Genomic DNA, 13,315 nt, shown 5'->3' with positions numbered 1-13,315 from the left:
AAAAAAGAAGAGAAATACCTGGGGAGCTTTTAAAAAATATCGATGCTCTAGCTCCACCCCAGACTAATGAAGTCAGAGCCCCAGGGGAGTCGGGTCCAGGTATAAATATTTTTAAAAGCTCCCCAGATGATTCTGTGTGCATCCAGAGTTAATACCGCCATCCTAGAGAGTCTCCTAATTGCACTAACCTGGTGCTTTTCTGCTGTCTTTCATGCTCCATATTCTGCCACCTTGGTAGTTGCTCCAACAGTGCTGCCTTAGAATTTAGACAAGAACCCAGGGGACTGAGCCAATAAAGAATCAAAGCATGTTTATGGGAGGGAAGTCCCTTCTGAGTGGCCAGCTGCTGCTGACTTCACTGTGTTTGCACAGATAAAACCTATAATCTTAAGGAACTTTTGAAATAACTGTGTGGTTTTCTTCACAAATGTCTGCTGGTTAGGGTGAGTGGTAAACCTTGCAGTGGCGTCATTACTTCCCTTTTCGTGAATTTTGAGGTGAAGTGCAAGGTGGTTTTCCGACAGAAGCGAAAGACAAGATTGCAGTGAAAGTTGAGACAGGGCGGAGCTGGACCCCCAGTTATCCATTTGGTTTCACTTCCCTGGCTTTTGAAAAGTCGTGTTTACAGTAGTATCTGCCTTGGGCTTCCCAATCCTGTGGGGAGATGGATGAGGTAATGTATGTCGCTGCTTTATTTATTTATATTTATTTATTTATTTATTTTGCGGTACGCGGGCCTCTCACTGCCGTGGTCCCTCCCGTTGCGGAGCACAGGCTCCGGACGCGCAGGCCTAGCGCCCATGGCTCACGGGCGCAGCTGCTCCGCGGCATGTGGAATCTTCCTGGACCAGGGCACGAACCCGTGTCCCCTGCATCGGCAGGCAGACTCTCAACCACTGCGCCACCAGGGAAGCCCATCCCTGCTTTATTGATAAGGAAGACAGTTGTAGGAGCTGGGCAGAGCCAACCCTGGCAGGACTGGGACTCTTTCCTTCCACAGAAATCCTTTCCCCTTCCCACCCTCTTACCTAAAGTTTTCTTTTCCCCTCCCTCCATCTGCCCCTTCCTTCTTCCTCCCAGTTGCCTCAGCACTGGGGGAGGGGGTGGACTTGTTGGCAGAAAACTGTGAGTTTCTGTTTTTGAAAGTTCAGAGTGTTAGGTTCCATAAATGCCAGGACTGAGAGCATTCCTGGAGACGCCTTCGGAGGGGGAAAAAAAAAAGTGATCACATCTTCTTTTGTCTGTCTTTATTCTTCATTCAACAGCAGGTGTTTTTTTTGTTTTTTTGACCGCGCTGTGTGGCATGTGGGATCTTAGTTCCCCGACCAGGGACCGAACCTGCGTGTCCTGCATTGGAAGCGCAGAGTCTTAACCACTGGACCGCCAGGGAGGTCCCAACAGCAGGTTTCTTATTCCAAGGAGAAGGATGTCTACCCATCTGCTTTACGGCGGAAGCTCAGAAGAACTGGTCACAGGAGACCTTTGCTGCAGCCGTCCTGGACCTCATTCTTGGGTCTTCCGTGGTGGTCTGAGGGCTCTGTAAGGTTGTGTTAGCTAAACCCTCTCAGTGCCCTTTCAGTCAAGGGGCTAGGACCCCAGACTCCCAGACAGCTTCTCTTGTTTCCTCCTCCCGGGCTCCCCCTACCTGGCTCGGCCCATCATCTGCTCTGTGCTTTGCAGGAAGGAGGAGACGGTTACCGTCTACCCCGCAGATGTGGTGCTCTTCGAAGGGATCCTGGCCTTCTACTCCCAGGAAGTGCGAGACCTGTTCCAGATGAAGCTTTTCGTGGACACAGATGCGGACACCCGGCTCTCCCGCAGAGGTGCGTTCCAAAAGCCTCTGATGGCCCCGTCGGTGGCCTGTAACAGGCCCCTGCCCTCCCCGATTCTGGGCCCCGTGCCTTCCCCCGAGGCAGCCTGCCTCGTGACTGCATGGCCCAGCCCAACTGAGTCAGTCTAGCCCCAGGGATGTCCTGTTGCCCAAACTTTTGGTGACATTTGAGAAGGGATTAGTCACTTACTGTTTCAGATAACGGAAAGCTTGTGAGGTCACAGAGATGACAGAAGAAGTTCACGTTTGGGTTTTGCTGGGGAAAAGTTTAAGTGCTCAGTTCCTTTATGATTTACCCACAGGTGTCATAATCAAGATGGGCACTCACTGTAGGACATCTGGGGGGTGGGCAGGAACACCCTCTGCCTGCAACTCTGGGCAGCTGGTCCCACCTGCCTGCTTCTTTCGCCCTTTGCTTTCCGGAACGTTCTGTGGAGGTTTGGTCACTCTGTCCACCCAGCTCGGGAGCCAAGTCAGTTGTTCTCTCTGCAGGCCTTCCTTCCACGAGTGCTGAAGACACCAAACTGCTTGCTGGTGGGAGAGCGGAGCCTGTGAATTCCCCTCTGCGGGATGCGAAGCAGAGGGCTTGCTTCTACCAGAGAGCTTGGCAGGCTTTGTGGGGGAAGTGGGTTCTGGACTTGGATGGGGCGGGGTGATGGCCTAGGCAGCCCAGGAAGGCATATACCTCAAACAGAGACACCATGGCTCGTTAGGACTGTCCTGCTGATCTGGACAACAGGTAGGGCTGTCGCCCGTGGGTGGTGTGAGGGGGAATGGAGAGTTGGGGAGAGATGAGAAAGGTTCCTAGCAGAGTTAGAGCTGACCGGACCCCAGCCAAGGCAGCGGGGTGTGGGTGACTGAGGAGAGGGATGAAAGCTGACTTAAGGTTTGAGTCCCCATCGTGCGGAAGAGGAGTGACACAGGAAACGCCAGGGTTAGCTCCTAGTCGCAGAGCAAGTCATTGGCAGAGTCAGATTTCATAAGCTGCAGCCCAGAGCCTTCTGACCTCAAAGTCTGTGAAGTTTCCTCTTTTCCGGTTCATGAAACAGATTTTTAGTTTATCCAGTTCAGTACTCTTGTCACAAGAACTATAAGTGGAAATGGCAGCATCTAGAGAAATGACTCCCTGGGTTTTACCCTCCTAAGAAGTAATAGGAGTCACACTCTTTTAAGTCAGGGGAGCTGTACTTCCCCTCCCCGGTGGTGTCGGGCAGTGGGAGTAACCTGATAGAGAAAAGGAGAATTCTAGTCCCAGCAGAGCCCCTTGCTAGCTTTGTGACTTTGGTGCCTCTTGTGACCTCCCAGGCATGGGTTTTTTTTTATTTAAATGGGTAATATGAAGGAGACAGACCTGTTTTTTAGGGTTACACAGGCCAGGTAAGAATTGCATGATCTTTTTTGACAGATAATTGAGGCTTGAGCCTGACAATTGCTTATGCATCTGCCCCAGGGTCTGGTTTATCACCTTCATCCACAAACCCAGGTCCTACCTAGGCTGATCTGCTCGGATGTCCATATTAGCTTGCCAAATTTGGGAGGCATCACTGGGGGGAAAATTGGAGTCAGATGAACCGGACATTATTTAAATCCTGGTTTCACCGTTGAGTAGATGTGTGACCTTGGGCAGATTATGGGGGTTTTTCCTTTTTTTTTTTACATCTTTATTGGAGTATAATTGCTTTACAATGGTGTGTTAGTTTCTGCTGTATAACAAAGTGAATCAGTTATACATATACATATGTTCCCATATCTCTTCCTCAGATTATGTTTTAATCTCTTTCTACCTTATTTTCCTATTGGTTGATCATGTAAGGATTAGTTAGTACTCCTGGGATAGTTGTGCCGATCAGAGGTAATGCAGGTAAAATGCCTGGTGGTGGCATTAGTCGATAAATGTCAGTGTGGCAGGTCAGAAACCTGCTTCACCTGAGATGATGATGTTATGTTTTCCAAGTGTTCTCTCAGGACTTGTCAGAACCTCTTGAGTAGTCATGTCCTCAGGAGCTGGTGACACCTGGGCTGGTAGCATCATTAGTCCAGCAGGTGGTACTAAAATCCCAGGGGATGGAGTGATGCCTGAGGGTGGAGCGAGGGCAAGAAATTGCATAGGAAATTAGAACTGCGTTTTGTGGAGGGGCCACATCCTTGGACTCTGATTCATTCAAACAAGTAATCCTAGGGTAGATTAAACAGAAACTTCTCCCTCCTTTTCTTGTGCTGAGATCCTTATGTGAAATGGGGGAGAGACCTGAGGTGATGGTGGCCTTCTCTGGGGATTTCTTAGGGTCAGTTCTCTTCACCCCCTGCCTTCCCTGATGCCCCCGGGGCAGGTCGCTGCCTTCTTTCCGTTCCGCTGTCTTGTCATGTCACCCACTGCTTAGTCACTCTCAGCAAAAGTTGTTTCTACAAATTCACTCTCTGTCCAAATACATGCCTGGCATGTGCTTTGTGGGTAAGGGAGAGGGAGGGAGGGTTAGTCGGGAGCTGTGGGGCAAAAGAACATTCCTGGAGACTTGAGTGAGCGCTACGATTTCACCTGTCTGTGGGTTACATCCTCCTGGGCACATTCCAGGTTGACCCTCATGTGGGAGGGAGGTCTGCATCAAGTCTCATAGCCTTGGAAGGACTTCCTTCCTTCCCAGGGACCCCCTTGTATTCCTAGGGAATTGGTTTCCTCCCAGCAAAGCTTGCCTTTGCCTTCCCTCTCTATATGCATTTAACCAACCCTTGAATTAGGGACAGGGGAGACGAGAGGCGGGGGCCCTGAGACTGCTGACCCCTCGTCTCTCCCGCCGTGGCTCTCTGTGCCCAGTTTACACGGAGTTAGGGCTGCACTGAGCCTTGGCATAGTCAGTGTGTTCTTTTACTAGAGTAACACGTCTCCTCAACGAATTTTTAAAGTGACTTGACAGCCATGGAGGAATTGTGTTTATTCTGGGTCCTTCTACGTGTGGTTCTCAGCTTTGGCTGATGGGAAGCAGCGTTAGCTGATTTGGAAGGGCTGAGTGGAGGCCAAGCAGGGAAGGGGAGACCTGTCGTTTCCTGCCCTTTACCCTGCAAGGCCCCTCTGAGAGGGCCTGTCTCAGCCCAGCAAATGTGCCAGGGCCAGAGTGATGACAAGGAAGCTGGGTTTAAGTCCCTGGAGTGTCCGGTTTGTGCCAAGACCTTGTTCTGCCTTAGTTGTCGGCTTCGCCCCGTTTCCTGACTGAGGAGGAGGGCGTTTCAGTGCGGTGAACTGGCTGGCCCCGAGCTGTCCTTGGCTTAAGGAGGGGGGCCCGTCTGTTTAAGGTAATAATTCGATGGAAGGCTCTTGGGAGCGGAGGTGGGCGAAGCCTTATGGTTTTGCGTGTTCCCAGCGTCTGGGCAACGTGCCGACCCACTGCCATCTCCTTTTCCAAGGGTGGAAGCTGGAGGATGCCCCCTGCCTGTCTTCCTGTTTCTCCCTCTCCATCCTGTCTTTCCACGTGTCCGCCCTCCACCTCCTGCACTGCAGCCCCCCCCGGCCCCTCCCACACCTTCCCAGCTGCTCTGAGGGACTCCCACCCCCACTGGGTCCAGCCTGCTCACCTGAGTTCACAGTTCCCATCCTTCCGATACGACAGTCTGCTGTCTCAGGGAGCCATCCCCCTCCCGGAGCTTCCTCAGTTCCTGTTGTCTTCATAGAAATTTAGGCTTATTGAATACACACCATGTGCCAGCCACGGTGCTGAAGCGTTTTATGGATATCTCCCTGTCTTCCTAAGTGACCGCTTTGTGAGAAAGTTGCTATTATGGGCTCTGCTTTACAGTCAAGGAAAATGAGCTCCAAAGATGTTAAGTAACTTGTCTAAGGCCACAGAGGTAGTAGTTAATGGGGTCAGGATTCAAACTGGGTCAGTTTTGCCCCCATCGCTGTAGCTGATGGGGCAAGAAGTGGCTTCGGGCTTCAGCGGTCGCAGGTGTGACTCACCTGCGTCCACTGCTTTCTCCCTGGTACGTTCCTGTCTCCCGTGACATGACAGGTGATGCTCTCGGGTCTGCAAGACACAAGAGAGCTGCAGGCCTGGGCCGAGGGCAGTGGCAGAGCGATGTGAAAGGGGAGTGAGTGAGTGTGTGTGTGTGTGTGTGTGTGTGTGTGTGTGTGTGTGTGTGTGTTCTGGGGGAAGGACAGAGGTTCCCACAGTGCTGAAGCTGTCAGCAGTTGTGTGAAATGCACGTCTTGTGAAACAAACCCGGCATCAGGCATTTATTTGCAGGGCTTTTGAGTCAAAGCTGCTTAATAAGTGCGGGCGTGTGTTTGCTTTTTTCCCTCCAGCTCTGACAACCTTTTGGTCTGGCTTCCTTTTCTCTTTGGACCTTATCTGGAGACGTGTGAAGAGCTGGAGGCCGCATGGGCTGTGTGTTTTGGTGAGCTCGGCCCGTTGGCCTGAGTGCCCAAGCTCTTGGAGGCCTGTGGGGCTGAGCCACGTGGCACCTGTTGGAGCTCCTACTTGGCCAAGCGTCCCTGGCAGAGCAGTGGCGGTGGCAGCTGGAGCGGGGCCCTGTGTCCAAATGCCTGAGAAGACCATTTCCTGGCTGGGCTGGGTGCACAGGCGGCAGGGTTTGTGAGGCAAATCCTGACGATTTAGGGACCAACCAACCATTTTATTGCCAGGGCTCATGCGGGGGGAAAACTCCTTGTGATTTGAGGAGCTGGTAGAGAAGTCAATGGTGACAGCAGTATATTTGTTACCCGGGTTTCTGGAATGGGGTCTTCCTGACAGTTTTCTAGCCATCTGATCATGCAGGCTTCATGCCAGCCTGGACCAAAACCACAGGCTCTCCCTGTTACCTGCCCTTCCCCACGTGCGTGCGTTCCTGTGCGCATGCCTGCGCGTAAACACAGAATTATTTACAGACGTGGCTTTCCAGAAATTCACTTACAAGGATTCCCTATGTTTGTTCAGAGTTTCATCCCACACTGAAACGATTACCTGAGAAATGATTGAGGGGAGCTGAGAGCCCATTGCAAGTGACTGTAGATGGATTCGATACCCTTTTGGGGTAGGAGGGAAAGAGTTAATAGCCAAGATTGAAAACATTTGTAGGGAGGGGCTGTTTTTGATTATGGGACTCAAACTCACTTGCTGAGTTTGGGAGAAACTCAGGCCCAGGGAGGTTAGTGTACAGTGGCGGAACGAGGATTCTGGACGCTTTTCCGTGTTTTGATGAAAGACTGTATTAAAAGCAGTGTTTGTTGCAAGTCCCCGAATAACAGCACCCCCAGGAGGAAGAAGGTAGAAGATGGTGAGTTTGGGTCCATCTGGACAGCTTCACAGCTCCAGGCCGTGGTTTCTTACACCATGGTTTTCTCATCTTTCACTAAGAGGTCTTCCCTTTGCAGACCTCTGTGCTTGAGGTGGGCAGGAGTGGCTGACCACAGCTGGGCCCTCTGCCCCACTTCTACCCCCTGTAGGGGCTCAAGTGTGGGTGGGAGCCGGGCAGGTGGAGGTGGCACATCAGCAGAGGGTTGCCGCCCTGAACACAGGTAAGTGTAAGGGCACGGGATCAGGGTGGGCAAAGGAGAAGTCTCCGGGCAACCCGCACCCTTTTCCAGGAAGCCCCACCACCTCTCTGGGCCCGGTCCACTTCCTATTATGAGTTTGTCCTGCCTTTTTCTGGGGTTCTCAATGAAGTTTTATTTGGGTCAAATGTTGCTTGAAACCAGTGGCAAGACTATTGGCCTTTCCTGGAAAACCTCTTGCTTTGGAGAGCATAGCTGGATTTGACTGTAGCAAGATGTGAAAATGCAACTTGTTTTTCCCAAAGCGGCTGCTGACTGGCTCTCGGTCAAGTCTCTTAGGAATCCGGCTTGTGAATCATCCAGAGTCATTGTGAAGCCTGTGTGATCCTGGTCGGCCTCGTGAAAGGCGGACATGTATTGACTCATGCACTCTTTTCTTGATTCTTGTTTTTCCTTCTCTTCTAGTATTAAGGGACATCAGCGAAAGAGGGAGGGACCTTGAGCAGATTTTATCTCAGTACATTACATTCGTCAAGCCTGCCTTTGAGGAATTCTGCTTGCCAGTGAGTTGTGTTCTTGTTTTTCATTGAATTTAGTCTTTAAAATGTAATCAAACAAATAAAGGTCTGTAAGTTGAGCTCCCTGGCTGGGATTTCACTCATTCCCTCCTCTATCCTCAAGTCCCAAGAAAGGACAGCCTTTGGTGCTTTGTTTCCTGTCACTGTGTTCTCCGAGAGCTCTGTCCTGCCACTCTTTTTCTGGGGTACCCCTTCAGGATCCTGCTGTCTGATTCCAGCAAGCTGTACACTTCTTGCTTGGTAGGCTCATGGTGTGAGACCCTTTATCGAGGGTGCATCGGTATCCCAGGATAGACTCAGCCACTTGGGTCTTCAGAAGGTCTGTGATGGTTGGAGTACTGGTGTAGGAGGCCTCAGCTACAAGGTATTCCCTTCTGAATCTCTTCTGCCACTACATCTGAGCCCCGTTTCGAGCTTGTCGTTGGTCCCCGTGTAAGTTCCCATTTGGGAGGTTCGCCATATTGGAACAGGCTTCTGTACTTCTGCCCTAGCACGGGCTCTGTCAGGCCTGCCCACGGCAGCTGGGAACTCTCTAGTGAGGTGGCTTTCAGAGAAGGAAGGGTGAGGACAGGGGAATTCTCAGCTTTTAGTGAATCAGCCCTCAGCCTAGGAAACACCCCAGCTTCTTCATGAAAGATCTGCGAACGTTGAGGGAAGACCTCAGGGACATGAGGTTTGGAGTGGTGGGGTTAAGTTCTGAGAGAAAGTGAGAGAGGTTGGGTCTTCGTCTTGTCTTGGGTGATGCCTTCAGGGAGATGAGAGGTGTAGAGTGTGGCCGAGTGTGGGGATTTCTCTGCTTCGCCTAATAATTAACTTCTTTTTTCCTCCCATGGAAAAATATGATCCCAAACCATCTTTCTTTCTTTTTTCATTTTTATTGGAGTATAATTGCCTTACAATGTTGTGTTAGTTTCTGCTGTACAATGAAGTGAATCAGCTATACGTGTACCTATATCCCCTCCCTCTTAGATCCCTGCCATCCCTCCCATCTAGGTCACCACCTAGAGCAGCGAGCTGAGCTCCCTGTGCTATGCAGCAGCTTCCCACTAGCTCTCTATTTTACACATGGTAGTGTATATATGTCAGTCCCAATCTCCCAATTCATCCACCGCACCCTACCCCTGCCCATCCCTCCCACCCCGGGGGGCCTCTTTGTTTCTTTAAGTCTGTTAGTAGGTTTTGCATCAAAACAGACTTGACATTTGTTTCAGCCTGGAACCAGCCAGACTTTGAGTCAGCCTGAGTAACGCTGATGCCCTGTTCATTCCCCTGGAGAGGATTGGGTCACAGGATTAGGTTTCTGGGAAGAGGGCAGAAGTGGCTGTGGAGCTGTGAAATTCTATCCATCCATCTGAGGACCTCTCCTGCTCTTTTTAACTTAATAATAAGAATACAGGGCTTCCCTGGTGGCGCAGTGGTTGAGGGTCCGTCTGCCGATGCAGGGGACGCGGCGCGGGTTCGTGCCCCGGTCTGGGAAGATCCCACATGCTGTGGAGCGGCTGGGCCCGTGAGCCATGGCCGCTGAGCCTGCGCGTCCGGAGCCTGTGCTCCGCAATGGGAGAGGCCACAACAGTGAGAGGCCCACGTACTGCAAAAAAAAAAAAAAAAAGAATACAAAGTAAACTGATTACTGAACATACATTAGAGTTTACTGCCAACTTCCTGCTGTTTAACTTATTTGTAATGGAGCTCAGAATTTTACGTAAATATTTTCTAGGTTGTTCTACCTGTTCCTCCTGTCCAGCCACTCAGCTCAGGGAAAAGCAGCTCATTCCCACGTCAACCAGGAACTTGGGCCTGATAAATTGTCGGCCTGGTTCAAGTTGGGCATCAGTCGCAATTCAACAGTTGTAGCTTGGAAGCTGCACAGAGTACAGATGCCCATGTCCTAAGGCATCATTTATGTGGTCTCACCAAGACACAAGTTATTTGTAAAATGGTCCACAAAATGTCAGTAAACTTTACAAACAAAAACAGAGTCTGTGGGGTTTTTTTTCTTTTTTTCTTTCTTTTTTTTAAGGCTGTGTCATAACAGAGCCAGGGAAAGTGGTCATCAATGGCGATTACTTCTTTTTGGGTTTACCCTCGTGCTAGATAAACTGTGTATAGAAATCCAAGGTGAATTGCTCCCCTTTAAGTTTGGTCTTACTAACTGTTGGTTTTCCATCAGTGAAGAGGCAGTTATATATTTGGTTTCAAAGACCACGTTCTCTGTGCAGATTGTAAGCTGAAACAATGTTAACTGCTAATGAGAACTCAGGGAAAAGCCGACTTATTATAAATTAGATAACGTGGATAAAATGTATTCTGTTTAAAGCCACAAGCTGCTGCTCTCTGGGATTGGTAGAAGGCTGGCCCTTTCCCCACATTCCCTTAGAAGAGGGGCTTGGTCCAGCTTCTCTCTTTAATGTGTTGTAATGCATTTAACGCATTGTAAATATCTTTCTCCACAGACAAAGAAATACGCTGATGTGATCATTCCTAGAGGTGCAGATAATCTAGGTGAGTCCTCATGGAGTGCCATCCCGTGGGGCATAACTTCTACCCTTTGTCAGTTATACTTTGGAGTAGGATGTGGTAACCAGACAAGGCTCTATAGATGTGGTTGAGCCACTGGCTGCTGCTGTGAGCCAGAAAGGTATTTATACCTATGCATCTGGCCTCGGGGACAGGCCCCTGTGAATATGCATGTACATAAATGGGGACAGGCGTGAACTTGTGCTTCTCTGGCAACAATCAGAGGGCAATAGATTACCTTCTACTGTCATTCCCAGTGATGATACCTGGCTGCCTTGTATCTGAGGCCATTTTTTAGCAAAAGTAGATTTCCTTCTTAATCTAGTTTAGAATGACCTGCACTAAGGTAGCCTTTCCTAAAGGGAAAGGGATTTCTACCACTAGTGCATTTATGCGTTAGCTTTGACTTGTCTAGAAAGTAGGACTATCCCTGGACTTAGGCATAATGGGGCAGAGTTGAATTGTGAGAATACCCCGTCTTCTCATTCTCTTTATCATTTCTTTCAATTTTCCTCTGTTTAAAAAGTAAAATTTTTGCCGAGCCTTTTGGGAGTTAGTCAGAGCAGTGAAAATTTCACTGTATATTTCTTAAGGACAAGGCCATTTTCATTTACATTGCCACAGTGCGCTCATCACATCCAGGACAATTAACATTGACTTAATCTCCTTTAACTTTCCTCAGCGTTTCTTTGTTTTTTATGACACTGGCATTTTTGAGGAGCACAGGCCCATTGTTTTGTAGAATGGCACTCAGCGTGGGTTTGCTTTTGTGTCCTCAGGATTAGCTTCAGTTTATATAGTCTGGAGAATACCCTGGGGGAGGGTTGTTCTTGGGGCATCACCTCAGAGAGCACTTGATGTTTATCCCATTTTGGGGGATGTTAACATTGATCATTTGCTTGAATCATATGATTTCTTTCCAAGGCTAAGGAAAGAGAGTCCCATTTGACCTTTGGAGGAGAGGGCCTTCTGTAGGGTCCCTGTCTTTGGGATGGGGAGCTGCATGGGATGGGGGCCCAGTGGAAGGGTCTCACAGCTAATTGATGGTGTCAGAGCGAAGGCCAGACCTCATGTCTACAGAATTCGGGTCGATTGCTTTCATCCAGTCCGTGCCTCTGATCGTGTTCTACGTTGTCCTACTCCGAGAATGCCCCTGCGGGGGTCATATTAGCCCTGATGGAGGCTTGGGGAGGTGGCGTGACCTGCTCGCAAGCAGCAGAGCCAGCTTCCTGGAACAGTTTTTAGCCTTTGGTTCCTGAGTGCCGTCCACCCAAACAGACACACAGCCCCACAGACGTGCTCCCACCCTCCCCGTGTCCCTAACACTCTTCTGGTCTCTGCCCCACAGTGGCCATCAACCTCATCGTGCAGCACATCCAGGACATCCTGAACGGAGGGCTCTCCAAACGGCAGACCAACGGCTATCTCAATGGCTATACTCCTTCACGCAAGAGGCAGGCCTCGGAGTCCAGCAGCCGGCCGCACTGACCCCCGTCTCCTCAGACCCTGGCCCCGATCTCCAAGGGACAGGAGGAGGGGGCAGGAGGCACTGTGCATCTATACATATGGTTTCCTATGACATTGCTATATTTAAGAAAACACCATGGAGATGAAATGCCTTTTTTTTTTTTTTTTTTTTTTTTTTTGGTACTTCGGAGCAGCGAAATGAAACAGAACTTGACCCTGAGCTTAAATGGCAAACTGTGCCAACTACTACTGGTGATGCCTAATTATGACTTCAACGTGTAACCAGTTATAAATACATACATATATATATATAGAAAAGGATCTATTTTTGTGTAAATGTACAAATACTGTACAGCTGTTTGCCGTAAGTATTCTGCAGGAGGGCCTGTACTTGAGTGTGTTTTGGGGGCTGGAGCTGGAGTTTCACCAAAGGGAAGTTGCCTGGTGGGTTCCAGGTGGGGCAGGCTCAGGCATCTGGGAGGGAGGCTCACGGTTCGCTGCTCTCAGTGTCCGTGGGTCTCGTTGGAAGTGGAGTTTGGAACTTTTGATCGCTTCCCCTGCCAGATGCCACCTTCCTGGTGCTGGAGCTTCAGGATAATGTTAATGAGAGATCCTCTTTCTTTTTTTTTTTCTTTTTCTTTTTTTTTTTTTTGAGTTGAAATTAGGCAAGACCTCAACTCAAAACTCAAACTCAGGGAAGGGGCCCACTGAGGGGAATGAGTCTTCTGCGTTTTCTTCTTGCCCCTGCCCACCTCTGGCTGCTCGGGTAGCTCCACACTTCCTTCCTTACTCACCCGCTTCTCAGTCTCTCGGAAAGCCAGAGCTGCCTCTCTCTCCTTCCCTGGTGGGGATGTGACGGGGTCGCTTCCTGACTGAGTGGGGAAGGAGGGAGTGGGACTATGCCTGTCGTATCGTCTGAGACGCTGGTGCCTCCCAGGGAAGTCACCCATGAGATTCCTTGGGCTGTCCCCCAAGCTGTGGAGTGCACAGTGGACCCTTGCAGTCTGGGCTTCGGTTGAGGGCCTCTGCTGGCAGCCTGCCCCTCACAGGGTGGCAAGAGAGCTCTGCCGTGTAGGGAGCCTGTAGCTTTTGTTCCCCGAGGCGTGGGGATTTGCAGCGAGGTGAGGATAACGGGGACCGTCACTGGCGGCATCACAGCCACATTGACTGACTTATTTACCACGCTGCCGCGTCACGTGGCAGCTGCCGGAAACGAGGGGTGGGGAAGGGGAGTGGCGTGTTTTTTTTGTTTGTTTTTGTCTTTTTCCAGTACGCGGGCTTCTCACTGTTGTGGCTTCTCCCGTTGCGGAGCACAGGCTCCGGACGCGCAGGCTCAGCGGCCATGGCCCACGGGCCCAGGCGCTCCGCGGCATGTGGGATCTTCCCGGACCGGGGCACGAACCCGTGTCCCCCGCATTGCAGGCGGACTCTCAACCACTG

At 50.4% G+C, this 13,315-nt stretch overlaps 1 protein-coding gene across 2 annotated transcripts in view; it reads left to right on the top strand.

The window, feature by feature from the left end:
* Positions 1–12,864, top strand: part of UCK2 (uridine-cytidine kinase 2) — a gene marked incomplete at both ends in the record, with an annotated part of 71,378 nt that extends 58,514 nt beyond the window's left edge. Inside the window, 4 exons of one of the 2 annotated variants that reach the window (XM_082865718.1) lie at positions 1,681–1,823; positions 7,779–7,876; positions 10,345–10,393; positions 11,757–12,864. In XM_082865718.1, coding sequence (XP_082721844.1) covers positions 1,681–1,823; positions 7,779–7,876; positions 10,345–10,393; positions 11,757–11,896 — 430 coding nt within the window. Of the gene's footprint in view, positions 1–1,680; positions 1,824–7,778; positions 7,877–10,344; positions 10,394–11,756 lie in introns of those variants that run through there. The other variant, XM_082865719.1, reaches the window with a different exon arrangement.
* Positions 12,865–13,315: the final 451 nt, after the last annotated feature.

The sequence above is a fragment of the Leucopleurus acutus genome, assembly GCF_964270905.1.
Source record: "Leucopleurus acutus genome assembly, chromosome: 2".
NCBI classification, from domain to species: Eukaryota; Metazoa; Chordata; class Mammalia; order Artiodactyla; family Delphinidae; genus Leucopleurus; species Leucopleurus acutus.
This window is presented reverse-complemented; position numbering and strand designations above follow the sequence as displayed.